General features: G+C 66.5%; 1 protein-coding gene across 8 annotated transcripts; it reads left to right on the top strand.

The window, feature by feature from the left end:
- The first annotated feature begins 112 nt into the window (after positions 1-112).
- On the top strand, positions 113-27,093 carry BAG6 (BAG cochaperone 6). Of its 8 annotated transcripts, none has more exons than XM_085564911.1 (26): positions 113-460; positions 1,149-1,285; positions 2,030-2,147; positions 4,383-4,558; positions 5,587-5,640; positions 5,738-5,815; positions 7,192-7,403; positions 8,332-8,461; positions 9,506-9,703; positions 10,660-10,864; positions 11,827-11,886; positions 13,266-13,370; positions 14,205-14,314; positions 14,779-14,854; positions 15,861-16,129; positions 17,036-17,546; positions 19,080-19,249; positions 20,123-20,176; positions 20,545-20,647; positions 21,466-21,590; positions 22,524-22,685; positions 23,504-23,563; positions 24,059-24,157; positions 24,239-24,346; positions 25,026-25,172; positions 26,847-27,093. In XM_085564911.1, the coding sequence occupies exons 2-26, from the start codon at positions 1,202-1,204 to the stop codon at positions 26,949-26,951; spliced, it is 3,519 nt and encodes a 1,172-aa protein (XP_085421037.1). In that variant the 5' UTR covers positions 113-460; positions 1,149-1,201; the 3' UTR covers positions 26,952-27,093. The 8 variants fall into 8 exon arrangements, with proteins under 8 accessions (XP_085421037.1, XP_085421035.1, XP_085421034.1 ...); XM_085564909.1 differs by lacking the exon at positions 113-460 and adding an exon at positions 671-1,019 and having other exon boundaries at positions 5,741-5,815; XM_085564908.1 differs by lacking the exon at positions 113-460 and adding an exon at positions 671-1,019.
- Positions 27,094-27,113: the final 20 nt, after the last annotated feature.

Raw genomic sequence — 27,113 nt, 5'->3', positions numbered from 1 at the left:
GCTTTTTTTTGGGGTGGGCAGGGGGCCACCAAGAACCCCCCTGGGCTACCAGGAACAGTCAGGGGCCACCAAGAACCCCCCATGGCCACCAAGAACCCCCCTGGGCCACCAAGAACCCCCCTGGGCTACCAGGAGCCCCCCTGGGCCACCGAGACCCCCAAATCGCCCCCTCCCCTAGCCCATTGCCAGCCCGAAGCTCCGCCCACCCCGTGATTGACACCTGGGGAGGCTCCGCCCACCCCGTGATTGACACCTGGGGAGGCACCGCCTACCCTGTGATTGACACCTCGGGAGGCACCGCCTACCCTGTGATTGACACCTCCCCGTGATTGGCACCTCAGTCGTGGCCCCGCCCACAGCCCGGGAGGCTCCGCCCACCCCGCCACAGCCCCCCCACTCCCCCCCCCCGCGGCTTTGGGGCAAATAACGGGGATTTTGTGGAAATAACGGGGATTTTGAGGTAAATAACGGCGGTTTTGGGGTAAATGACGGTGGTCTTGTGGCAATAACGGGAATTTTGAGGTAAATACCGGCGGTTTTGGTTAAATAACGGCGGTTTGGGGTAAATAACGACGGTTTGGGGTAAATAACGGCGGTTTTTGTTTAAATACCGGCGGTTTTGGTTAAATACCGGCGGTTTTGTTTAAATAACGGCGGTTTTGGGCCCCGCGGGGCGGGGCCGGACGCGGCGGGGCGGCCTCGCCCTCACCAAAGATGGCGGCGGCGCCCTCAAACAAAATGGCGGCGGCGGCGGCGGCGGCGCTGCTAAGATGGCGGCGAGGGCCTCGCGCCGACTTTTTTCACTTTTAAATCTTTCCCCCCCTCCCAACGCGCGGGGCCGCCCTTAGCGGCCGCCCGCTGCCGGTGCGCGGCGGTTGTGCGGTTTTTAACGGCTCCGGCCGCGGCGGGTGAGCCCCGGGAGGAGCCCCGGAGGCGGCGGAAGGGCGGGGGGCGGCGGCGGCGCATGCGCAGAGCGGAGCAGGCGCTGCCGGAGCGGAGCCGCCGCCGCCGCCGCCGAGGTGGGGCAGGGGGAACGGGGGGCCCGGGGGTCCCGGGGAGTCCCGGGAGGGGCCCGGGAGGGGCCCGGGGATCCCGGGCGGCGGGTTCGGGCGGGAGCGGCCCCGCTCTAACGGCCTCTCACCCCTCAGGGCCGCCCGTTCCCGTCGCCGCCGCCCCGCCCGGTGCCGGTGCCGGTGCCGCCATGGCGGAGGAGCGGCCCGAGGTGCTGCAGGTGCTGGTGAAGACGCTGGACTCGCAGACGCGGAGCTTCGAGGTGGAACCGGAGGTGAGCGGGGGTGGGGAGATGGCGGGGGCACCTCCCCCCCGCCCCATCCCCGGTGGCGGTCACGGCTCCCCGGTGCTGCCGGTGGGAGCCCCGGTGGGAGCCCCGGTGTGACCCACGGGTCTGTGTCACCCCCGGTGTCACCTTCCCCCATCCCCGGTGCCGGTCACGGCTCCCCGGTGCTGCCGGTGTGAGCCCCGGTGGGAGCCCCGGTGTGACCCACGGGTCGGTGTGACCCCCGGTGACCCCTCCCGGTTCGGTGTGACCCTTCCCGGTTCTGTGAACCGCCCCCCGGTTCGGTGTGACCCCTCCCGGTTCGGTGTGACCCCTCCCGGTTCGGTGTGACCCCTCCCGGTTCTGTGTGACCCCCGGTTCTGTGTGAGCCCCGGTGACCCCTCCCGGTTCGGTGTGACCCCTCCCGGTTCGGTGTGACCCCCGGTTCTGTGTGAGCCCCGGTGACCCCTCCCGGTTCGGTGTGACCCCTCCCGGTTCGGTGTGACCCCTCCCGGTTCGGTGTGACCCCTCCCGGTTCGGTGTGACCCCTCCCGGTTCTGTGTGACCCTTCCCGGTTCTGTGAACCGCCCCCCGGTTCGGTGTGACCCCTCCCGGTTCGGTGTGACCCCTCCCGGTTCTGTGTGACCCCCGGTTCTGTGTGAGCCCCGGTGACCCCTCCCGGTTCGGTGTGACCCCTCCCGGTTCGGTGTGACCCCTCCCGGTTCGGTGTGACCCCTCCCGGTGCCCCGGCAGATCTCGGTGCGGGAGTTCAAGCAGCGAATCGCCGGCGCCGTCAGCATCGCGGCCGAGAAACAGCGGCTGATCTACCAGGGCCGGGTGCTGCAGGACGAACGGAAACTGCGGGAATACAGTACGGGAACCGGGAAACCGGGAACGGGAACCGGGAAACCGGGAATGGGAACGGGAACGGGAACGGGAACGGGATCTACCAGGGCCGGGTGCTGCAGGACGAACGGAAACTGCGGGAATACAGTACGGGAACCGGGAATGGGAACCGGGAATGGGGAATGGGAATGGGAACGGGAACCGGGAAACCGGGAATGGGAACGGGAACGGGATCTACCAGGGCCGGGTGCTGCAGGACGAACGGAAACTGCGGGAATACAGTACGGGAACCGGGAATGGGAACCGGGAATGGGGAATGGGAATGGGAACGGGAACCGGGAAACCGGGAATGGGAACGGGAACGGGATCTACCAGGGCCGGGTGCTGCAGGACGAACGGAAACTGCGGGAATACAGTACGGGAACCGGGAAACCGGGAATGGGAACCGGGAATGGGAACAGGAACCGGGAACCGGGAATGGGAACGGGAACCGGGAATGGGAACGGGAATGGGAATGGGAACCGGGAATGGGAACGGGAACGGGAACGGGAATGGGAACGGGAACGGGATCTACCAGGGCCGGGTGCTGCAGGACGAACGGAAACTGCGGGAATACAGTACGGGAACCGGGAATGGGAACCGGGAACCGGGAACGGGAACCGGGAATGGGAACGGGATCTACCAGGGCCGGGTGCTGCAGGACGAACGGAAACTGCGGGAATACAGTACGGGAACCGGGAACCGGGAAACCGGGAATGGGGACCGGGAAACCGGGAATGGGAACCGGGAATGGGAACGGGAACGGGATCTACCAGGGCCGGGTGCTGCAGGACGAACGGAAACTGCGGGAATACAGTACGGGAACCGGGAATGGGAATGGGAACGGGAATGGGAATGGGAATGGGAACCGGGAAACCGGGAACCGGGAATGGGAACAGGAACGGGAACGGGATCTACCAGGGCCGGGTGCTGCAGGACGAACGGAAACTGCGGGAATACAGTACGGGAACCGGGAATGGGAACGGGAACGGGAACCGGGAACGGGAACCGGGAATGGGAACGGGAACGGGAACGGGAATGGGAACGGGAACGGGAACGGGATCTACCAGGGCCGGGTGCTGCAGGACGAACGGAAACTGCGGGAATACAGTATGGGAACCGGGAAACCGGGAATGGGAACGGGAACCGGGAATGGGAACGGGAACGGGAACGGGAACCGGGAATGGGAACGGGAACGGGAACGGGATCTACCAGGGCCGGGTGCTGCAGGACGAACGGAAACTGCGGGAATACAGTACGGGAACCGGGAATGGGAACCGGGAATGGGAACCGGGAAACCGGGAATGGGAATGGGAACGGGAATGGGAATGGGAACGGGAACCGGGAATGGGAACTGGGAACGGGAACGGGATCTACCAGGGCCGGGTGCTGCAGGACGAACGGAAACTGCGGGAATACAGTACGGGAACCGGGAAACCGGGAACCTGGAAACCGGGAATGGGAACCGGGAAACCGGGAACGGGAACGGGAACCGGGAATGGGAACCGGGAAACCGGGAATGGGAACCGGGAAACCGGGAACGGGAACGGGAACCGGGAATGGGAACCGGGAAACCGGGAACGGGAACGGGAACCGGGAATGGGAATGGGAACTGGGAACGGGAACGGGAACCGGGAATGGGAATGGGAATGGGAACCAGGAATGGGAATGGGAACCGGAATGGGAACGGGAACAGGAATGGGGATGGGTCCTGGGGGGAATCTTGGGTTGGATTTTTTCGGGGGGTCTCGGTGTTGTTTACTTTTTGTGGGGGGGGTCTCGGTGTTGTTTATTTTTGGGGGGTTGTTTATTTTTTTGGGGGTTGTTTATTTTTTGGGGCGTATCGGGGTTATTTATTTTTTGGGGGATTATTTATTTTTCTCGGGGGGGTGTCTCGGTGTTGTTCATTTTTTGGGGGGTGTCTCGGTGTTGTTTATTTTTGGGGGGTTGTTTATTTTTTTGGGGTTTATTTTTTTGTGGGGGGGGTCTCGGTGTTGTTTATTTTTGGGGGGTTGTTTGTTTTTTTGGGGGTTGTTTGTTTTTTTGGGGGGGTATCTCGGTGTTGTTTATTTTTGGGGGGTTGTTTATTTTTTGGGGGGTTATTTTTTGGGGGATTGTTTATTTTTTTGGGGGGGATCAGGGGTTTGTTTATTTTTTTGGGGGTGTCTCGGTGTTTATTTTTGGGGGGGGTCCTGCCCCGGCCTGACCCCCCTCCCCCCAGATGTGGGGGGCAAGGTGATCCACCTGGTGGAGCGCGCCCCCCCCCAGTCCCCGGGCTCGGGGGGTCCCTCGGGGGTCGGCGCCTCCCCCCAGCCCCCCCAGAACGGGGGCGGCCCGCGGGGGGGCCCCGACAGGAACAGCAACAGCTACGTGATGGTGGGGACCTTCAACCTGCCGGTGAGGGGCTGGGGGGGTCGGGGGGGTTTGGGGGGGGTTTGGGGGGCTCTGAGGGGGTCTGGGGGGAATCTGGGGGGGGTCTGGGGGGGTTTGGGGGGAATCTGGATGGGGTTTGGGGGGGTTTGGGGGGGTTTGGGGGGATCTGAGGGGGTCTGGGGGGAATCTGGGGGGGGTTTGGGGGAGGTTTGGGGGGGTTTGGGGGGGTCTGAGGGGGTTTGGGGGGGTTTGGGGAGGGTTTGGGGGGCTCTGGGGGGGTTTTGGGGGGCTCTGAGGGGGTTTGGGGGGGTCTGGTTGGGTTTGGGGGGGTTCTAAAGGGGTCTTGGAGGGGCTGTGAGTGGGGTTTGGGGGCTCTGAGGGGGTTTGGGGGTTTTTAAAGGGGTCCTGGGGGGGCTGTCAGTGGGTTTGGGAGGCTCTGAGGGGGTTTGGGTGGTTCTGGGGAGGGTTTGGGGGGCTCTGGGGGGGTTTGGGGGGAGTTTGGGGGGGTCTGAGGGGGTTTGGGGGGGTCTGGTTGGGTTTGGGGGGCTTCTAAAGGGGTCTTGGAGGGGCTGTGAGTGGGGTTTGGGGGGCTCTGAGGGGGTTTGGGGGGATTGGGGGGCTCTGAGTGTTTCTGGGGGGGATTTGGGGGGCTTTGGGGGGCTCGGGGGAGGGTTTGAGGGGGCTGTGAGTGGGTTTTGGGGGGATCTGAGGGGGTTTGGGGGGCTCTGAGTGTTTTTGAGGGGGCTCTGGAGGGTTTTGCGGGGCTCTGGGGGGGGTTTGGGGGGGATCTGAGGTGGCCCTGAGCGGTTTTGGGGGACACTGGGGGGGCTCTGAGGGGTTTTAGGGGGCCTCTGAGAGGGTCTGGGGGTCTCTCAGGATTTTGGGGGGCTCTGGGAGGATTTTGGGGTCTCTCAGGATTTTGGGGGGCTCTGGGGGTCTCTCAGGATTTTGGGGGGCTCTGGGGGGTCTCTCAGGATTTTCGGGGTCTCTGGGGGGTCTCTCAGGATTTTGGGGGGCTCTGGGGGGTCACTAATTCGGGGTCCCCCCTCCAGATCGACGGCTCCTCCGTGGACGTGCACATCAACATGGACCAGGGCCCCGGCCAGGTGGGTCTGGGGGCGTTTTTGGGGGGTCCCGGCCGTGCCCCCCCAATTCTGGGGGTCTCGGGGGGCCTGGGGTGACCCCAAACCGTCCCCCCAAAAGCAGAGTGAGCCCCGAATGCGGCTGCTGGTGGCGCAGCACCTGCTGAGGGACATCCAGGGGGTGCTGGCACAGCTGGAGGTGAGGCACCCCAAAAATGCCCAGATTCACCCCAAAATTCACCCCAAAAATCTCCCCAAAAATCCTCCAAATTCTCCCCAAAAATCCCCCAAATTCTCCCCAAAAATCCCCCCAAATCCCCCCAAAAACCCATCCAGGGGGTGCTGGCACAGCTGGAGGTGAGGCACCCCAAAAATGCCCAGATTCACCCCAAAAATCTCCCCAAAAATCCTCCAAATTCTCCCCAAAAATCCCCCAAATTCACCCCAAAATCCCCCAAAATTCACCCCAAAAATCCCCCCAAAATTCCCCAAATTCACCCCAAAAACACCCCAAATTCACCCCAAAATTCACCCCAAAAATCCCCCCAAAATTCCCCAAATTCTCCCCAAAAATCCTCCAAAAATCCCCCCAAATCCCCCCAAAAACCCATCCAGGGGGTGCTGGCACAGCTGGAGGTGAGGCACCCCAAAAATGCCCAGATTCACTCCAAAATTCACTCCAAAAACCCCCCAAAAATCCCCTAAATTCTTACCAAAAATTCCCCAAATTCACCCCAAAAATCCCCCAAATTCTCCCCAAAAATCCCTCAAAAATCCCCCAAATTCACCCCAAAAACACCCCAAATTCACCCCAAAATTCACCCCAAAAATCCCCCCAAAATTCCCCAAATTCACCCCAAAAATCACCCCAAAAATCCCTCATATTCACCCCAAAAACCCATCCAGGGGGTGCTGGCACAGCTGGAGGTGAGGCACCCCAAAAATGCCCAGATTCACTCCAAAATTCACTCCAAAAATCCCCCAAAAATCCCCTAAATTCTTCCCAAAAATCACCCCAAAAATCCCCCAATTCACCCCAAAACCACCCCAAATTCACCCCAAAAATCACCCCAAAAACCCCCAAATTCACCACAAAATTCACCCCAAAATCCCCCAAAATTCACCCCAAAAATCCCCAAATTCACCCCAAAATTCACCCCGAAAATCCCTGAAAACCCATCCAGGGGGTGCTGGCACAGCTAGAGGACAGGGACCCCCAAAAATCCCAAAATTCACCCCAAAAATCCCCCAAATTCACCCCAAAAAATCCCCCCAAAATCCCCCAAATTCACCCCAAACATCCCCAAATTCACCCCAAAAAATCCCCCAAAAACCCTCCAAAAATGTCCCGAATTCACCCCCAAAACCCCCCAAAAACCCCTAAACCCCCCCAAAAACCCAAAAAATTCCCAAGACCCCCCCAAAAATCCTCCAAAATTCCCCCAAACTCCCCAAAAAACTTCACAAAACCCCCCCAAACCCCTCCCAAATTTCCCAAAATCCCCCCTAAAACTCCCCAAACTCCCCCAAAATCCCCCCAAATTTCCCAAATCCCCCCAAATCTCATCCCCCCAGGGCACGGGGGGGTCCCGCTCCCCCGGCCCGGCCGAGGGGCCCCCCCCGCCCCCCCCGGAGCCCCCCGGGCCCCCCCCCGAGGAGCCGATGGAGGCGGCGGCGCCCCCCGAGACCCCCGAGACCCCCGGGCACCCCGAGACCCCCGAGACCCCCGGGCACCCCGAGACCCCCGGGCACCCCGAGACCCCCGGGCCCGGCCCCGAGGCCGCCAGGTCAGCCCTGGGGGGATTTGGGGGATCCCAGGGGAGATTTGGGGAGTCCCAGGGGGGGTTTGGGGGGTCCCAGGGGGGGTTTGGGGGGTCCCAGGGGGGATTGGGGGGTCCCAGGGGGGATTTGGGGGGTCCCAGGGGGGGTTTGGGGGGTCCCAGGGGGGATTTGGGGGGTCTCCGGGGGGGATTTGGGGGGTCCCGGGGGGAATTTGGGGGTTCCCGGGGGGAATTTGGGGGGTCCCAGGGGGGATTTGGGGGGTCCCAGGGGGGATTTGGGGGGTCCCAGGGGGGATTTGGGGGGTCCTGGGGGGATTTGGGGGGTCCCGGGGGGGATTTGGGGGGTCCCGGGAAGGATTTGGGGGGTCCCGGGGGGGTTTGGGGGGTCCCAGGAGGTGTTTGGGGGGTCCCGGGGGGAGTTTGGGGGGTCCCAGGGGGGATGTGGGGGGATTTTTGGGGAATTTGGGGGGTCCCAGGGAGGGTTTGGGGGGTCCCAGGGGGGATTTGGGGGTTCCCGGGGGGAATTTGGGTGGATTTTTGGGGAATTTGGGGGGTCCCAGGGGGGATTTGGGGGGATTTCCGGGGGATTTTTTGGGGGTCCCTCGGGGGGATTCTGGGGGAGTATTCTGAGGGTCCCCTGGGGGATTTTGGGGGTCCCTTGGGGGGATTTTGGGGGGATTTTTCAGGGTCCCCCGGGGGGATTTTGGGGCTCTCTCGAGGGGATTTTGGGGGGGATTTTTGGGGGGATTTTGGGTGGATTTTCCGGGGTCCCTCGGGGGGATTTCGGGGGGGATTTTTGGGGGTCCCTCGGGGGGATTTCGGGGGGGATTTTTGGGGGTTCCCCGGGGGGATTTTGGGTGGATTTTCCGGGGGTTCCCCGGGGGGATTTCGGGGCTCTCTCCGGGGGTCCCGCGCTGACCCCTGCCCCCCGCAGCCCCCCGAGCCCGGCCGAGCTGGGGGAGGTGCTGGGGGAGCTGCGGCGCCTGGAGCTGCGGCTGGAGCCGTTCCGGCAGCGCTATCGCGACATGCTGGCGGCCGCGGCGACCACCGACTACAGCCACGACGTGGGTGGGGGTCCCGGGGGGCTTGGGGGGGGTCCTGGAGGGGTTTTGGGGGGATTTGGGGGGTCCCAGGGGGGTTTTGGGGGGTCCCAGGGGGATGGGTGCAGCCGTTCCGGCAGCGCTATCGCGACATGCTGGCGGCCGCGGCGACCACCGACTACAGCCACGACGTGGGTGGGGGTCCCAGGCGGCTTGGGGGGATCCTGGAGGGGTTTTGGGGGGTCCCAGGGGGGTCCTGGGGGGGATTTGGGGGGTCCTGGGGGGGTTTTGGGGGGTCCTGGAGGGGATTTGGGGGGATTTGGGGGGTCCCAGGGGGGATTTGGGGGGTTTTGGGGGGTCCCGGGGGGATGGGTGCAGCCGTTCCGGCAGCGCTATCGCGACATGCTGGCGGCCGCCGGGACCACCGACTACAGCCACGACGTGGGTGGGGGTCCTGGGGGGGATTTGGGGGGTCCTGGAGGGGATTTGGGGGGATTTGGGGGGTCCCAGGGGGGTTTTGGGGGGTCCCAGGGGGGTCCTGGAGGGGTTTTGGGGGGATTTGGGGGCGTTTTGGGGGGTTTAGGGGGTCTTTTGGGGGTTCTCTCAGGATTTTTGGGGGGTCTCTGAAGATTTCGGGGTCCCCCCCTGAGGCTGAGGCGTGGGTTTGTCGGGGGTCTCTCTCCGGATTTTTCGGGGGGGTCTCTGGGGGGTTTTGGGGATGTCTCTGATGATTTTTGGGGGGTCTCTCTCCGGATTTTTGGGGGGTGTCTCTGATGAATTTTTGGGGGTCTCTGATGGATTTTTGGGGGGTCTCTGCTGATTTCGGGCCCCCCCAGGCGGAGGCGCGGGTTTGTCGGGGGTCTCTCTCTGGATTTTTGGGGGTCTCTCTCAGGATTTTTGGGGGATGTCTCTGATGGATTTTTGGGGGTCTCTCTCTGGATTTTTGGGGGGTGTCTCTGGGAGGTTTTGGGGGTCTCTCTCTGGATTTTTGGGGGGTGTCTCTGGGGGGTTTTGGGGATGTCTCTGATGGATTTTTGGGGGGTCTCTGCTGATTTCGGGCCCCCCCAGGCGGAGGCGCGGGAGGCGGCGCAGCGGCTGCAGACGCTGGTGGGGGAGGGGCAGCGGCTGGTGGCCAACGCGCTGCTGGCGCTGGCCGAGCTCCGCGTCAATCTGGGGGGACCCCCGCCCCGCCCCCTGCAGCTGGCCCGGCCCCTCCCCCACTACGGACCCCCCATGCTGGTCCAGCAGGCCACCATCCCCATCCAGGTGGGGGCACCCCCAAATCTGGGGGGGGACGGGCGTGGGGGAGGGGCAGGGATCGAGATTTGGGGGGGAAAGAGTTAAAAATGGGGGGGAAGGACCCAAATTTGGGGGGGGGATGGGGGTGGGGGAGGGGCAGGGATCGAGATTTGGGGAGGAAAGAGTTAAAAATGGGGGGAAGGACCCAAATTTGGGGGGGCGGGGGTGGGGGAGGGGCAGGGATCGAGATTTGGGGGGGAAAGAGTTAAAAATTGGGGGGGGAGACGCTGAAATTGGGGGGGATGGGGGTGGGAGGGGCAGGCATGGAGATTTGGGGGGGAAAGAGTTAAAAATGGGGGGGAAGGACCCAAAAATTGGGGAAAGGACCCCAAAAATGGGGGGGGAGGAACACTTAAATGGGGGGGGGGGCAAAATGGGGGGGTTGGGACAACAAATCGGGGGGAAAAAGATCCAAAAATGGGGATGGGGACCCCAAAATAGGCGGGAAAGACCCAAAAATGGGGGGAAAAGACCCAAAAATAGGGTGGGGACCCCAAAATGGGGAAGGGGACCCTAAACTGGGGGGTGGGGACCCCCAAGTGGGGGTGCGGACCCCCAAAGTGGGGGTGGGGACCCCCAGAATGAGGCTGGGGACCCCCAGGTGGGGGTGGGGACCCCAAAATGAGGCTGGGGACCCCAAAGTGGGGCTGGGGACCCCAAAGTGGGGGTGGGGACCCTAAAATGAGGCTGGGGACCCCAAAAGTGGGGCTGGGGACCCCAAAGTGGGGGGGGACCCTAAAATGAGGCTGGGGACCCCCAGGTGGGGCTGGGGACCCCAAAGTGGGGGGGGACCCTAAAATGAGGCTGGGGACCCCCAGGTGGGGGTGGGACCCCCAAAATGAGGCTGGGGACCCCCAGGTGGGGGTCTGGGGGGGAAGCCCACCCCGGGGCGGCCCCCCCTGACCCCCCCCCGGCCCCCCCAGATCAACGTGGGCACCACGGTGACGATGGCCGGGAACGGGGGTCCCGCCCCCCCCGCGCCCCCCGAGCTGCCCCCCGGCCCCCCCGCGCCCCCCGGGGACCCCCCCGAGGCGGCGCCGCCCCCCCCGGGCCCCTCCCCCCCCCGCGTGATCCGCATCTCGCACCAGAGCGTGGAGCCCGTGGTGATGATGCACATGAACATCCAGGGTGAGCCAAAAACGGCCCGAAAACGACCCAAAAACGGCCCGAAAATGACCCAGAAACGGCCCCCAAAACTGACCCAAAAACGGCCCCGGGACCCCAAAAAATGGCCCGAAAATGACCCAGAAACGGCCCCAAAAACTGACCCAAAAACGGCCCCGGGACCCCAAAAAACGGCCCGAAAATGACCCGAAAACGGCCCCAAAAACTGACCCAAAAACGGCCCCAGAAACCCGCAAAAACTGACCCAAAAACGGCCCCGGGACCCCAAAAAACGGCCCGAAAACGACCCAAAAACGGCCCCGAAAACTGACCCAAAAATGACCCAAATATGGTCCTGGCAGCCCCCAAAATGGCCCTGAAAATGACCCAAAAACGGCCCGAAAATGACCCAAAAACTGACCCAAAAACGGCCCTGGGAGCCCCCAAAACAGCCCCAAAAGCTGACCCAAAAACGACGCCGAAAACTGACCCAAAAATGACCCAAAGATGGCCCCGGGAACCCCCAAAATAAACCCAAAAACAACCCGAAAATGGCCCCGGGGACCTCCAAAAACTGACCCGAAAATGGCCCCAAAAACTGACCCGAAAATGACCCAAAAACTGACCCAAAAATGACCCAAAAACTGACCCAAATACAGCCCCGGGAACCCCAAAGCTGACCCGAAAATGACCCAAAAACTGACCCAAAAATGGCCCCAAAAACTGACCCAAAACCAGCCCTGGGAACCCCCAAAAACTGACCCAAAAATGGCCTCAAAATCTATCCCAGGACCCCCAAAAATGCACCCAAAAGCTGCCCCAAAAACTGCCTCCAATACCCCCTGGGACCCCCAAAAACTGCCTCCAATACCCCCTGGGACCCCCAAAAAAGGCCCAGGACCCCCCAGAATCCCCCTTGGCTCTCCCAGAGCCTTCCCTGCCCCCCCAAACCCCCCGTGACCCCCCAAATCTCTGTGCCCCCCCAGATTCGGGCTCCCCCCCCTCGGGGGGCTCGGCCGGACCCCCCGGCCCCGGGCTGGGCATCGGTGAGTGGGGCTGGGGGGGGTCTGGGGGGATTTTGGGGGGTCTGGGGGGGATTTGGGGGTCTCGGGGGGTTTTGGGAGTGTTTTGGGGGTGTTTTGGGGGGAGGTCTGGGGGGGTTTTGGGGAGTCTGGGGGGATTTGGGTGGATTTTGGGGTCTCTGGGGGGATTTTGGGGGAATCTGGGGGGGATTTTTGGGGGTCTGGGGGGCACTTGGGGCTGTAGGGGGGTTTTGGGGTGATGTTTTGGGGGGCTCTGGGGGGGTTTTGGGTGGATTTTGGGGTCTCTGGGGGGGTTTTGGGAGATCTGGGGGTTTTGGGGGGTTTGGGGATATTTTGGGGGGCTCTGGGGGATCTTTGGGGGCTCTGGGGGATTTTCGGGGGGTCTGTGGCGGTTTTTGGGGTTTTTTTGGGGGGGTTGGGCGCTCTGGGGGGCATTTGGGGGTTTTTTGGGGGGCTCTGGATGGAGTTGGGGGCACTGGGAGAGATTTGGGGGGGGGTCATGGGGTTGCTGTGGGTCTGTCTGTGTGTCCGTGGGTCTGTCCGTGGGGTGTCCGTGGGTCTGTCCATGGGTCAGTCCGTGTGTCCGTGTGTCCGTGGGTCTGTCTGTGTGTCCGTGTGTGTGTCCGTGTGTCTGTGGGTCTGTCCGTGAGTCTGTCCGTGGGGTGTCCGTGGGTCAGTCCGTGTGTCCGTGGGTCAGTCTGTCCGTCTGTCCTGCCCGCAGGGGGGGTGGGGGTGCAGCTGCCGCCGCTGCCCCCCGAGTTCCTGCAGGCCGTGGGTCTGTCTGTGTGTCCATGGGGTGTCTGTGTGTCTGTCCATGGGTCTGTCCGTGTGTCCGTGGGTCAGTCCGTGGGTCAGTCCATGTGTCCGTGGGTCAGTCTGTGTGTCCGTGGGTCAGTCCGTGTGTCCGTGGGTCAGTCCGTGGGTCTGTCTGTGTGTCCGTGGGTCTGTCTGTGTGTCCGTGGGTCAGTCTGTGTGTCAGTCTGTGTGTCCGTGGGTCTGTCCGTGTGTCTGTCTGTGTGTCCGTGTGTCCGTGGGTCAGTCTGTCCGTCTGTCTGCCCTCAGGGGGGGTGGGGGTGCAGCTGCCGCCGCTGCCCCCCGAGTTCCTGCAGGCCGTGGGTCAGTCTGTGTGTCCATGGGGTGTCTGTGGGTCTGTCCATGGGTCTGTCCGTGTGTCCGTGGGTCAGTCTGTCTGTCCGTGGGTCCCACAGGGGGGGTGGGGGTGCAGCTGCCGCCGCTGCCCCCCGAGTTCCTGCAGGCCGTGGGTCAGTCTGTGTGTCTGTGGGGTGTCTGTGTGTCTGTCTGTGTGTCCGTGTGTCTGTCCGTGTGTCCGTGGGTCAGTCCGTGTGTCCGTGGGTCAGTCTGTCCGTCTGTCCTGCCCGCAGGGGGGGTGGGGGTGCAGCTGCCGCCGCTGCCCCCCGAGTTCCTGCAGGCCGTGGCCCAGCAGATCACCCAGCAGGCCATGGCGGCCGCCGCCTCCGCCGCCACCGGTGCGTGACCTCTGACCCCTGACCCCTGGTGACCCCTGACCTCTGACCCCTACTGACCCCTGACCCCTACCGACCCCTGAGCTCTGACACCGGAGCTATGACCTCTGACCTGTACTGACCTCTGACCTGTACTGACCCCTGACCCCTAGTGACCCCTGACCTCAGACCCCTACTGACCCCTGACCCCTACCGACCGCTGAGCTCTGACCCCTACTGACCTCTGGCCCTTGCTGACCCCTGACCCCTGACCCCTAGTGACCCCTGACCTCTGACCCCTACTGACCTCTGACCTGTACTGACCCCTGACCCCTAGTGACCCCTGACCTCTGACCCCTACTGACCCCTGACCTCTGACTCATTCTGACCCCTGAGCTCTGACCCCTGAGCTCTGACCCCTGAGCTCTGACCCCTCGTGACCCCTGACCCCTCGTGACCTCTGACCCCTGACCTCTGACCCCAACTGACCCCTGCTGACCCCTGACCCCTGCTGATCTGTGACCCTGACTGACCCTGACTGTCCCCAATCCCCCTCCCCCCCCGGGGGTTTCGGGGGTCCCTCCCCCACCCTGACACCCCCCTGCCCCTCCCCCCCCCCGGGGGTTTCGGGGGTCCCTCCCCCACCCTGACCCCCTGCCCCTCCCCCCCCCCGGGGGTTTTGGGGTCACCCCCGGGGGTCCCTCCCCCACCCTGACCCCCCCCCGTGCCCCTCCCCCACCCCAGGGGTTTGGGGGTCCCTCCCCCACCCTGACCCCCCTGCCCCTCCCCCACCCCGGGGGTTTGGGGGTCACCCCCGGGGGTCCCTCCCCCACCCTGACCCCCTGCCCCTCCCCCCAGGCCAGGCCGTGGGGGGGTTCCCCGCCCCCGCCCGCGTGGTCATCGCCCGCCCCTCCGCCCCTCCCCCGCGCCCCACCCACCCCGGGGCGCCCCAGGCCGGAACCGGGCCCGTGAGTGGGGGAGGGGCGGGGAGGGGGTGGGGGAGGGGTTTGGGGGTCAGGGGGGAGGGGCTCGGGGATGGGGGAAGGGCTTGGGGGGTCTTTGGGGGTGGGGGATGGAGGAATGCTTTGGGGTTGGGGGGCTTTGGGGGGTCTTTGGGGATGGGGCTTGGGTGGGGCAGGGTTTGGGGGGAGGGGTTTGGGGTCCCTGGGGGCGGGGTTTGGGGGTCTGGGGGTGTTTCTGGGGGTCCCGGGGGGGTCTGGGGGTGTTGTTGGGGGTCCCGGGGGGTCCGGGGGTGTTTGGGGGTCCGGGGGTGTTGTTGGGGGTCCCGGGGGTGTTTGGGGGTCCGGGGGTGTTGTTGGGGGTCCCGGGGGTGTTTGGGGGTCTGGGGGTGTTGTTGGGGGTCTGGGGGTGCTGTTGGGGGTCCCGGGGGGTCCCGGGCTCAGGCCCCCCCTGACCCCCCCGTGCCCCCCAGGCCCCCGGGGGGGCGTCGCTGGCGCAGGTGATCAGCGGCCTGGTGGGACAGCTGCTGATGCAGCCCCTGGTGCTGGGTGAGGAACTGGGGGGACTGGGAGGGACTGGGGGGGACTGGGAGGGACTGGGAGGGACTGGGAGGGGACTGGGGGGGACTGGGAGGGACTGGGAGGGAACTGGGAGGGGACTGGGAGGGACTGGGGGGGACTGGGGGGGACTGGGGGGGACTGGGAGGGACTGGGAGGGACTGGGGGGGACTGGGGGGGACTGGGGGGACTGGGAGGGGACTGGGAGGGACTGGGATGGGACTGGGAGGGACTGGGAAGGAACTGGGAGGGACTGGGGGGGACTGGGATGGACTGGGGGGGACTGGGAGGGACTGGGGGGACTGGGAGGGACTGGGAGGGACTGGGAAGGAACTGGGAGGGACTGGGGGGGACTGGGATGGACTGGGGGGGACTGGGAGGGACTGGGGGGACTGGGAGGGACTGGGAGGGACTGGGAAGGAACTGGGAGGGACTGGGGGGGACTGGGATGGACTGGGGGGGACTGGGAGGGAACTGGGAGGGGACTGGGAGGAACTGGGAGGGACTGGGAGGGACTGGGAGGGACTGGGGGGGACTGGGAGGAACTGGGAGGGACTGGGGGGGACTGGGATGGGACTGGGAGGGACTGGGGGGGACTGGGAGGGACTGGGAGGGAACTGGGAGGGACTGGGAGGGACTGGGAGGGACTGGGGGGGACTGGGAGGGACTGGGAGGGGATTGGGAGGGACTGGGAGGGGATTGGGAGGGACTGGGAGGGACTGGGAGGGGATTGGGAGGGACTGGGAGGGACTGGGAGGGGATTGGGAGGGACTGGGAGGGACTGGGGGGGACTGGGAGGGACTGGGAGGAACTGGTGGTTACTGGGAGCAGTGGGGGATGGGCTGGCTCCTGTTCATCGTGGGGGCGGGGCCTGGTTGGCATTTTGGGGAGGGGGCGGGGCCTCATTTGTATTTTGGGGCGGGGCCTGATTTGCATTCCGGGGGTCCCGGGGGCGCCCCGCCCCCCTGACCCCCCTCCCCCCCCTCCCCTCCCCCAGCCCAGGGCGGCTCCTCGGCCCCGCCCCCCGCCGGCCCCGCCCCCTCCCCCGCGCAGGCCCCGCCCCCCGCGCAGGCCCCGCCCCCCGGCGGGGGGGCCCCGGGGGGCCCCGCAGGCTCCGCCCCCGGCGCGGGGGGCGGGGCCGAGGCGCAGCCCCGCCCCCTGGGGGCGCTGCTGGGGGGGCTGCTGGGGGCGGGGCCGGCGCCGCTGCTGGGGCTGGCCCTGCCCCCCGAGCGCCCCCTGCTGGACGGCGTGGCCGAGCTGCTGCAGGTGGGCGGGGCCGCGTATGCGTAATGAGGGGCGGGGATCCGTATGCGTAATGAGGGGAGGGGCTTGGGATGCGTAATGAGGGGAGGGGCTCCCTATGCGTAATGAGGGGGCGGGGCTCCCTATGCGTAATGAGGGGGGCGGGGCTCCCTATGCGTAATGAGGGGCGGGGATCCGTATGCGTAATGAGGGGCGGGGCTCCCTGTGCGTAATGAGGGGCGGGGCTGGGTATGCGTAATGAGGAGATGGGTATGCGTAATGAGGGGCGGGGCCGCCTGTGCGTAATGAGGGGCGGGGCTCCCTGTGCGTAATGAGGGGTAGGGCTGGATAGGCGTAATGAGGGGCGGGGCTCCGTATGCGTAATGAGGGGCGGGGCTGCAAATGTGTAATGAGGGGCTGGGGATGCGTAATGAGGGGCGGGGCTGCGAATGCGTAATGAGGGGCTGGGGATGCGTAATGAGGGGCGGGGTATTCGTAATGAGGGGCGGGGCTGGGTATGCGTAATGAGGGGCGGGGCCCCGTATGCGTAATGAGGGGCGGGGCTCCCTGTGTGTAATGAGGGGCGGGGCTAGATATGCATAATGAGGGGGCGAGGGTGTTCTGGGGGCGGGGCTGATGATGCATAATGAGGGGGTGGGGCTCCCTATGCATAATGAGGGGCGGGGCTGCTCTGGGGGCGGGGCTATCTATGCATAATGAGGGGGGCCTCGGGGGCGGGGCTCGGTATGCATAATGAGGGGTGAGGCTGCTGCAGGTGGGCGGGGCCTCGGGCGGGGCGGGGCTGCTGTGGGGGGCGGGGCCTTTTGCGGATAGGGCGTGTCTTACCACATAAGGGGCGTGGCTATAAAATAGGGGCGTGGCTTGGAATGGGCTTGGCTACCCCCCTTTAACCCTTTGTTCTCCCCACAGGCCGCCCAGCCCGGCCCCGCCCCCTCCCCGGGCGAGGCCCCGCCCTCCTCCGCCCCTCCCCCTTCCCCCCCTCCCCCTCCGGCCATGGAGAGCGGAAGCCCCGCCCCCACAGCCGGGAGCCCCGCCCCCACAGCCGGAAGCCCCTCCCCTTCAGCCGGAAGCCCCGCCCCTCAAGATGGAGGCTCCGCCCCTTTGGCGGGAAGCCCCGCCCCTCCCGATGGAAGCCCCGCCCCCTCGGCTGGAAGCCCCGCCCCCTCGGCTGAAGGCCCCGCCCCCCCGGCGGACGGCCCCGCCCCCCCGGGGGGAGGCCCCGCCCCCCCGGGGGGAGGCCCCGCCCCCGGGGCGGAGCCGCTGCCGCCCGAGTTCTTCACCAGCGTGCTGCAGGGCGTGCTGAGCTCCATGCTGGGACCCCTGGGGGCGCCGCCCGCGGGACCCCCCGAGAGCATCGCCGCCTTCCTCAGCCGCCTCAGCGGGACCCCCGGCCTGCTCGAGGGGTCCCCGGGCCCCGACGGTGGGTCTGGGGGGGATTGGGGGGACCCCCGGCCTGCTCGAGGGGTCCCCGGGCCCCGACGGTGGGTCTGGGGGGGATTGGGGGAGATTGGGGGGACCCCCGGCCTGCTCGAGGGGTCCCCGGGGCCCGACGGTGGGTCTGGGGGGGATTGGGGGAGATTGGGGGGACCCCCGGCCTGCTCGAGGGGTCCCCGGGGCCCGACGGTGGGTCTGGGGGGGATTGGGGGGGATTGGGGGGGATTTTGGGGGGATTTGGGGGGGATTGGGGGGGATTTGGGGGGACCCCCGGCCTGCTCGAGGGGTCCCCCGGCCCCGACGGTGGGTCTGGGGGGGATTGGGGGGGATTGGGGGGGACCCCCGGCCTGCTCGAGGGGTCCCCGGGCCCCGACGGTGGGTCTGGGGGGGATTGGGGGGGATTTGGGGGGGATTTGGGGGGGATTGGGGGGCATTGGGGGGGATTTGGGCAGGATTTGGGGAGGATTGGGGGGACCCCCGGCCTGCTCGAGGGGTCCCCGGGGCCCGACGGTGGGTCTGGGGGGGATTGGGGGGGATTGGGGGGACCCCCGGCCTGCTCAAGGGGTCCCCGGGGCCCGACGGTGGGTCTGGGGGGGATTGGGGGGATTTGGGAGGGATTGGGGGTACCCCCGGCCTGCTCGAGGGGTCCCCCGGCCCCGACGGTGGGTCTGGGGGGGATTGGGGGGGATTGGGGGGGGATCCCCGGCCTGCTCGAGAGGTCCCCCGGCCCCGACGGTGGGTCTGGGGGGGATTTGGGGGGATTGGGGAGGATTTGGGGGGACCCCCGGTCTGCTCGAGGGGTCCCCGGGGCCCGACGGTGGGTCTGGGGGTGGGGGATGTGAGATTTGGGGGCTTTGGGGGGACCCTGGGGTCCGACAGTGAGAGTGGGGGGGATTGGGGGGTTTTGGGGGGTCCCCGGGGCTCAACAGGGGGTTTGGGAGGAATTAAGGGGCACAGGGGTGGAATTTTTGGGGTTCACAGGGTGGATTTTGGGGTTCACAGGGTGAATTTTGGGGTCCCTCCCAGGATTTTTCGGGGCACTGCTGGCGCTCATCTGCCAGCACCTCCTGCCCGGGGGGCACAGGGTGAATTTGGGGGGCACAGGGTGAATTTGGGGTTCACAGGGATGGAATTTGGGATTCACAGGGTGAATTTGGGGTTCACAGGGATGGAATTTGGGGGTCCCAGGGTGAATTTGGGGTTCACAGGGATGGAATTTGGGGGTCCCAGGGTGAATTTGGGGTCCCCGCAGGGTTTTTCGGGGCGCTGCTGGCGCTCATCTGCCAGCACCTCCTGCCCGGGGGACACAGGGTGAATTTGGGGGGCACAGGGTGAATTTGGGGGGCACAGGGATGGAATTTGGGGGTCCCAGGGTGAATTTGGGGGTCACAGGGATGGAATTTGGGGGTCACAGGGTGAATTTTGGGTTCACAGGGATGGAATTTGGGGGTCCCAGGGTGAATTTGGGGTTCACAGGGTGGATTTTGGGGTTCACAGGGTGAATTTGGGGTCCCCGCAGGGTTTTTCGGGGCGCTGCTGGCGCTCATCTGCCAGCACCTCTCCATGGTGGACGTGGTGCTGCTGCTGCACGGGCGCTGCCAGCCCCTGGCCCGGCTGCAGCCGCTGCTGCGCCGCTGCTTCCGCCAGCGCTACCTGGGCGGGCGCGAGCCCACCGAGGCCAACGTGCGGGTGAGGGACCCCAAAAACCCCCCAAAAGTGGCCCCAGAAAAGTCCGAACCAGCCCCAAAAAAACCCCAAAAATGTCCCCCAAAAATGTCCCCAGAAAGCTCTGATTCAACCCCAAAAATCCCCCCCAAAAAACCCCAAAAATGTCCCCAGAAAGGTCCGAACCAGCCCCAAAAAAACCCCCAAAAAAACCCCCCAAAAGTGGCCCCAGAAAGCTCTGAACCAGCCCCAAAAAAACCCCCCAAAAAAACCCAAAAATATCCCCAGAAAGCTCTGAACCAGGCCCAAAAAAACCCCCAAAAATATCCCCAGAAAGCTCTGAACCAGCCCCAAAAAAAAACCCAAAAATGTCCCCCAAAAATGTCCCCAGAAAGCTCTGATTCAACCCCAAAAATCCCCCCAAAAACACCCCAGAAAGCTCTGAACCAGCCCCAAAAATCCCCCAAAAAAACCCCCAAAAATGTCCCCAGAAAGCTCTGAACCTGCCCCAAAAAAACCCCAAAAAATCCCCCAAAAATGTCCCCAGAAAGCTCTGAACCAGCCCCAAAAAAACCCAAAAATCTGCACAACAGAACACTGAATCAACCCCAAAAAAAACCCCCCAAAAATGTCCCCAAAAAGCTCTGAACCAGCTCAAAAAAACCCCAAAAATCTGCACAACAGAACACTGAATCAACCCCAAAAAAACCCACCAAAAAAGCCATAAAAATCTCCCCAAAAAATCCCCAAAAATCTGCAGAACAGAGAACAGACCCAGCCCCCCAAAAAAACCACCAAAAATCTCCCCAAAAAAACCCCCAAAAATCTGCACAACAAAGCCCTGACCCAGCCCCAAAAAAACCCCAAAAACCCCCAAAATCTCCCCAAATTCCCCAGGCGGCCACGCACAACCTGATCATGGGGCTGGAGGGGTTCATCCGCGAGAGCTTCGTGAGTCTGGGGGCGCCGGGGGTCTGGGGGGGTCTGGGGGCGTTTTTTGGGGTCTCTGGGGGGTTTTTGGGGTCTCTTTGGGGGGTCTCTGGGGGGTTTTTGGGGTCTGTAGGGGGTTTTTGGGTCTCTGAGAAGTTTTTGGGGGTCTTTGGGAGGTTTTTGGGGTCTCTGGGGGGTTTTTGGGATCTCTGGGGCAGCTTCGGGGGGGGTTCGGAGCTGGGGGTGGTTTCAGCGTGCTAGGGGGGGTCTGGGGTGGGGCTGTGACCCCCAAATCCCCCCAAAATCCCCCAAATCCCCCCAAACCCTCCAAATCCCCCCAAATCCCCCAAATCCCCCCAAATCCCCCAAATTCCCCCAAATCCCCCCAGGCCGGGGTCCACGTGGCCGACGGCGTCGACATCACCCGCACCAACGTGGAGTTCCTGCGCGAGCAGTTCAACCGCATCGCGCTGCACGTGCTGCGCTGCACCGGTGCTGCAACGGGGCTGCAACGGGGCTGCAACGGGGCTGGGGGGGCTGCACCGGGGCTGGGGGGGCTGCAACGGGGCTGCACCGGGGCTGCGGCGGGGCTGGGGGGGCTGCAACGGGGCTGCGGCGGGGATGAAATGGGGCTGGGGGCTGCAATGGGGCTGCAATGGGGATGAAATGGGGCTGGGGCCTGCAATGGGGATGGGGGGGGCTACTGGGGGCTACTGGGGGGGCTAGTGGGGATCACTGGGGGAGTCACTGGGGGGCTATTGGGGGTCATCGGGGGGCTGCTGGGGAGTCTGGGGGGGCTACTGGGGGGGGACTGGTGGTGGTCACTGGGGGCTACTGGGGTCAGTGGGGGTCACTGGGGGGTCCCAGGGGGTCACTGAGGGTCACTGGTGTCACTGGGATCACAGGGGGGGTCCCTGGGGTGTCACCGGTGTCACTGTAGGGTGTTACTGGGGGTCTCTGGGGTTACTGGGGGGGGTCCCTGGGTATCCCAGGGGTGGCCCTGGGGGGTCAGTGGGTGTCCTGGGGGTCAGGGGGGGTCCCTGGGTGCCCCGGGGGAATCCCCAGGGTGTCCCGGGGAGGTCAGTGGGTGTCCCGGGGGTCCCTGGGGGGTCCCTGGGTATCCCCAGGGTGTCCCAGGAGTCCCGGGGAGGTCAGTGGGTGTCCCGGGGGTCCCGGGGGGGATCCCTGGGTGCCCCGGGGGTCCCTGGGGGGGTCCCTGGGTGTCCCGGGGGTCCCGGGGGGGGTCCCTGGGGGGTCCCTGGGTGTCCCGGGGGTCCCGGGGGTCCCGCGGTGACCCCTCTCCCCCCCAGACGGGTCCTTCGGGCCGCGGCTGCTGGAGCTCTGCAACCGGGGCCTGTTCGAGTGCCTGGCCCTGAACCTGCACTGCCTGCGGGGGGAGCGCGGCGCGCTGGGGGCGCTCATCAGCGACCGCATCGTGAGTGGGGGACCCCCGGGACCCCCGAGACCCCCTGAGACCCCTGAGACCCCCGGGACCCCCGAGACCCCCTGAGACCCCCCCCTGAAACCCCCGAGACCCCCTGAGACCCCCCCTGAGTCACTGCGGGGGGAGCGCGGCGCGCTGGGGGCGCTCATCAGCGACCGCATCGTGAGTGGGGGGTGGGGGACCCCCTGAGACCCCCCGGGACCCCCGAGACCCCCCTGAAACCCCCCGAGACCCCTTGAGACCTCCCCTGAGTCATGGGGAGGGGGCTGGGGGGAGGTTGGGGGTCCCTGTGCCTGATGTAGGGGTTCAGGGGGTCCCTGTGCTCAATGTGGGGGTTTGGGGGGGGTCCCTGTGCTCGATGTTGGGGTTCAGGGGGTCCCTGTGCTGGATTTGGGGGTTCGGGGGGGTCCCCCAGACCCCAGACCCTGACCCTGCTCCCCCCCCAGCGCCGTCTCTTGGCGGATGTGCCGCCCTCGCTGGTGGGCTGGCTGACGGCCGTGGTGGGGCTGGGGGCTCGGGGGTGGGTGTGGGGGTTCGGGGGGTCCCTGTGCTGGATTTGGGGGTTCGGGGGGTCCCCCCTGACCCCAGCCCTCCCCCCCCAGCGCCGTTTGTCGGCGGACGTGCCGCCCTCGCTGGTGGGCTGGCTGACGGCCGTGGTGGGGCTGGGGGCTCAGGGATGGGTGTGGGGGTTCAGGGGGTCCCTGTGCTCAATGTGGGGGTTCGGGGGGGTCCCCCAGACCCCAGACCCTGACCCTGCTCCCCCCCCAGCGCCGTTTGTCGGCGGACGTGCCGCCCTCGCTGGTGGGCTGGCTGACAGCCGTGGTGGGGCTGGGGGCTCGGGGATGGGTGTGGGGGTTCAGGGGGTCCCTGTGCTGGATTTGGGGGTTCAGAGGGTCCCCCCTGACCCCGGTGCTCCCCCCCCAGCGCCGTTTGTCGGCGGACGTGCCGCCCTCGCTGGTGGGCTGGCTGACGGCCGTGGTGGGGCTGCGGCTCCAGGCCGTGCTGGAGCAGATGCCCGTGACCCCCGAGCAGGTGCTGCCCTACGTGCGGCACCTGGGCGAGCCCCCCGAGGCCCCGCCCCGACAGGTGAGACCCCGCCCCCTGCCCCGAGGCCCCGCCCCGACAGGTGAGACCCCGCCCCCTGCCCCGAGGCCCCGCCCCGACAGGTGAGACCCCGCCCCCTGCCCCAAAACCCCGCCCCGACAGGTGAGACCCCGCCCAACAGGTGAGACCCCGCCCCCTGCCCCGAAACCCCGCCCCGACAGGTGAGACCCCGCCCCCTGCCCCGAAACCCCGCCCCGACAGGTGAGACCCCGCCCCCTGCCCCGAAACCCCGCCCCGACAGGTGAGACCCCGCCCCCAAAGGCCCCACCCCGACAGGTGAGACCCCGCCCCCTGCCCTGAGGCCCCGCCCCAACAGGTGAGACCCCGCCCCCAAAAGCCACGCCCAGGTGAGCTCAGCCCCGCCCCCAAAGGCCACACCCACACAGTGGCCACACCCCAGCTGTGACCCCGCCCACTGCTCCCAGACACGCCCCCCACTCCAAGCTCCGCCCACCCGTGCACCCACACTCTAAACCTCGCCCTGGTAAGCCCCTCCCCCGATAAGCCCCGCCCCTATAAGCCCCGACCCCATAGCCCCATCTACTCTAAGCCCCTCTTAAGCCCCTCCCCCTTTGAGCCCCGCCCCTAAAGCCCCACCCCGCTAGGCCCCGCCCCTCTAAGCTCCGCCCGGCTAAGCCCCGCCCCCTTTGAGCTCCGCCCCTAAGTGCTGATCCTCTAAGCCCCGCCCATTTTGGGTCCCTCTAAGCCCCGCCCTAAACCCCGCCCCCGGTTAAGCCCCGCCCCCGGTTAAGCCCCGCCCCTCTAAGCCCCGCCCCCTCTAAGCCCCGCCCCCTCCGCAGCCGCTGCCCGAGGAGCCAATGGAGCTGCAGGAGGCGGAGCCGCCCCCGGACGGCGCCCAGGTACCGAGGAGGCGGGGCCTGAACGGGGGCGGGGCCTGACCCAATGGGGCAGGGTCTGTCCCGGAGGGGGCGGGGCCTGTCCCAAGGGGGCAGGGTCTGTCCCGGAGGGGGCGGGGCCTGTCCCAAGGGGGCGGGGTCTGTTCCGGAGGGGGCGGGGTCTGTCATAGAGGGGGCGGAGCTCATTCCAGAGGGGGCGGGGTCAGTCCCTGAGGGGGCGGGGTCAGTCCTGGAGGGGGCGGGGCCTGTCCCAGATGGGGCGGGGTTTGTTCCGGAGGGGGCGGGGTTTGTCCCAGAGGGGCGGGGCCTGTCCTGGAGGAGGCGGGGTCTGTCCCGGAGGGGGCGGGGCCTGTCTCGGAGGGGGCGGGGCCTGTCCTGGAGGAGGCGGGGTCTGTCCTGGAGGGGGCGGGGTCAGTCCCTGAGGGGGCGGGGCTCATCCCAGAGGGGGCGGGGCCGGTCCCGGCGCTGTCCCCGCCCCTCATTGCCCCTCCCCCGCAGCGGGACGCCGCGGGGTCTCCCGCCCCGGCCACCACGGCCGAGGAGGCCCTGCCCCCCCCCGGCAGCGACAGCGAGGCCTGGGCGGCCGCCGTGCCCCCGGTGAGTGACCCCGGCGCGACCCCCGCCCCCCGCGCGACCCCGTGACCCCCCGTGACCCCCCGTGACCCCCCGCGCCCCCAGGAGTGGGTGCCCATCATCCGCGAGGACGCCCAGCGGCAGTGGAAGGCGAAGCCGCAGCCGCCCCTGAGCGACGCCTACCTGAGCGGCATGCCGGCCAAGCGGCGCAAGGTCAGTGACCCCGAGTGACCCCTGACCCCTGACTGACCCCTGACTGACCTCTGAGTGACCCCTGACTGACCCCTGACTGACCCCTGACCCCTGACTGACCCCTGAGCGACGCCTACCTGAGCGGCATGCCGGCCAAGCGGCGCAAGGTCAGTGACCCCGAGTGACCCCTGACCCCTGACTGACCTCTGAGTGACCCCTGACCCCTGACTGACCTCTGAGTGACCACTGACCCCTGAGTGACCTCTGAGTGACCCCTGACCTCTGACCCCTGAGCGACGCCTACCTGAGCGGCATGCCGGCCAAGCGGCGCAAGGTCAGTGACCCCGAGTGACCCCTGAGTGACCTCTGAGTGACCCCTGACTGACCCCTGACCCCTGACTGACCCCTGAGCGACGCCTACCTGAGCGGCATGCCGGCCAAGCGGCGCAAGGTCAGTGACCCCGAGTGACCCCTGACCCCTGAGTGACCTCTGAGTGACCCCTGAGTGACCCCGAGTGACCACTGACCCCCTCGTGACCAATGAGTGACCCAAGTGACTACTGACCAGAGTGACCTCTGAGTGACCTGACCGACCCTTGAGTGATCCCTGACTCCCGAGTGACCCCCGAGTGACCCGAGTGACCCCTGACCCCTGACTGACCCCCGTGTGACCCCGCGTGACCCCGCTGCCCGCCCCCAGACGATGCAGGCGGAGCCGCCGCCGCTGCTCCTGGCCGAGGCCGTCGGCCGCGCCGCCCGCGCCGCCGGCGCCCGGAGCCTGGGCAGCGCCGAGAGCCTGGGCCGGGAGCTGAGCGAGGGGGGGCTGCAGGAGGGGTACCGCCAGCAGGTAGGAAATGGGGCTGGGGGCTGCAAATGGGGCTGGGGGCTTCACCTGGGGCTGGGGAAATGGGGCTGGGGGATTGGAAACGGGGCTGGGAGCTGAGCGAGGGGGGGCTGCAGGAGGGGTACCGCCAGCAGGTACAAAATGGGGCTGGGGGCTTCCCGTGGGGCTGGGGGCTTCACATGGGGCTGGGGGATTGGAAACGGGGCTGGGGAAATGGGGCTGGGGGCTTCACCTGGGGCTGGGGGCTTCACCTGGGGCTGGGGAAATGGGGCTGGGGGATTGGAAACGGGGCCGGGAGCTGAGCGAGGGGGGGCTGCAGGAGGGGTACCGCCAGCAGGTACGAAATGGGGCTGGGGGCTTCACCTGGGGCTGGGGGCTGCAAATGGGGCTGGGGGATTGGAAACGGGGCTGGGGAAATGGGGCTGGGGGCTTCACCTGGGGCTGGGGGATTGGAAACGGGGCTGGGGAAATGGGGCTGGGGGCTTCCCGTGGGGCTGGGGGCTTCACCTGGGGCTGGGGGATCGGAAACGGGGCTGGGGAAATGGGGCTGGGGGCTTCACCTGGGGCTGGGGGATTGGAAACGGGGCCGGGAGCTGAGCGAGGGGGGGCTGCAGGAGGGGTACCGACAGCAGGTACGAAATGGGGCTGGGGGCTGCAAAGGGGGCTGGGGGCTTCACATGGGGCTGGGGGATTGGAAACGGGGCTGGGAGCTGAGCGAGGGGGGGCTGCAGGAGGGGTACAGGCAGCAGGTAGGAAATGGGGCTGGGGGCTGCAAAGGGGGCTGGGGGCTTCACATGGGGCTGGGGGATTGGAAACGGGGCTGGGGAAATGGGGCTGGGGGATTGGAAACAGGGCTGGGAGCTGAGCGAGGGGGGGCTGCAGGAGGGGTACCGCCAGCAGGTACGAAATGGGGCTGGGGGCTTCACCTGGGGCTGGGGGCTTCACCTGGGGCTGGGGGATTGGAAACGGGGCTGGGGAAATGGGGCTGGGGGCTTCACCCGGGGCTGGGGGATTGGAAACGGGGCTGGGGGCTTCACATGGGGCTGGGGGATTGGGGGAAATGGGGGAGGAGGATTTGGGTCTGGGGGCTTGGTACAAATGGGTGAAGGGAAATGGGTCTGGGGGCTTGGGGGAATGTGAGAGGGGGGCTTGGTATAAATAGGTCTGGGGGCTTGGGGGAGCCGTGGATAATTTGGGGAGGGGTCTCACACCCCACTCCCTGCCGGGGGGCGCCGTGTGTGATCCGGGGGGGTGTGTGTAATTTGGGGAGGGGTCTCACACCCTGTTCCCCGCCGGGGGGCGCCGTGTGCGATCCGGGGGGGGTTGGTGTGTGTAATTTGGGGAGGGGTCTCACACCCCGCTCCCCGCCGGGGGGCGCTGTGTGCGATCCGGGGGGGGTGTGTGTAATTTGGGGAGGGGTCTCACACCCCGCTCCCCGCCAGGGGGCGCTGTGTGCGATCCGGGGGGGGTTGGTGTGTGTAATTTGGGGAGGGGTCTCACACCCCGCTCCCCGCCGGGGGGCGCCGTGTGCGATGGTGGGGGAGGGGTCGGGGGGGTGTGTGTGTAATTTGGGGAGGGGTCCCACACCCCACTCCCCGCCGGGGGGCGCCGTGTGCGATCCGGGGGGGGTTGGTGTGTGTAATTTGGGGAGGGGTCTCCATCCCGCCCCCTCCCCAGCTCCAGGCCGACCTGCGGCGGCGGCTGCGCGAGGACCCCGACTTCAGCCCCCGGCGCTTCCCCAGCGCCCAGCGCGCCTTCGGGCCGCCCCTCCCCCCGCCCTGAGCCCCTCCCCCCCCCGAGCCCCTCCCCCCCGAGCCCCTCCCCCCCCAGCCCCTCCCCCCCGAGCCACGCCCACCACGCGCTGCTGCTCCGCCCCTTTATTCGCCTCATTATTTCCCGATTTTGGGGCTCTTTGTGGCTTTTGGATCGTTTTCCACGTTTCTT

The sequence above is a fragment of the Lonchura striata genome, chromosome 35, assembly GCF_050655825.1.
Source record: "Lonchura striata isolate lonStrDom1 chromosome 35, ASM5065582v1, whole genome shotgun sequence".
NCBI classification, from domain to species: Eukaryota; Metazoa; Chordata; class Aves; order Passeriformes; family Estrildidae; genus Lonchura; species Lonchura striata.
Note: the sequence above shows the minus strand (reverse complement) of the source record. Positions and strands in the feature narration are given on the sequence as shown.

Bases quoted from the DNA above. Each gene is read 5' to 3' on its own strand.
- BAG6 (XM_085564905.1), top strand. From the start codon at position 2,192: ATGGGAACGGGAACGGGAACGGGAACGGGATCTACCAGGGCCGGGTGC. The intron at 19,250-20,122 runs GTGAGGGACCCC...CAAATTCCCCAG, and splicing joins CCACCGAGGCCAACGTGCGG to GCGGCCACGCACAACCTGAT. The intron at 23,564-24,058 runs GTACCGAGGAGG...CCTCCCCCGCAG, and splicing joins CGCCCCCGGACGGCGCCCAG to CGGGACGCCGCGGGGTCTCC.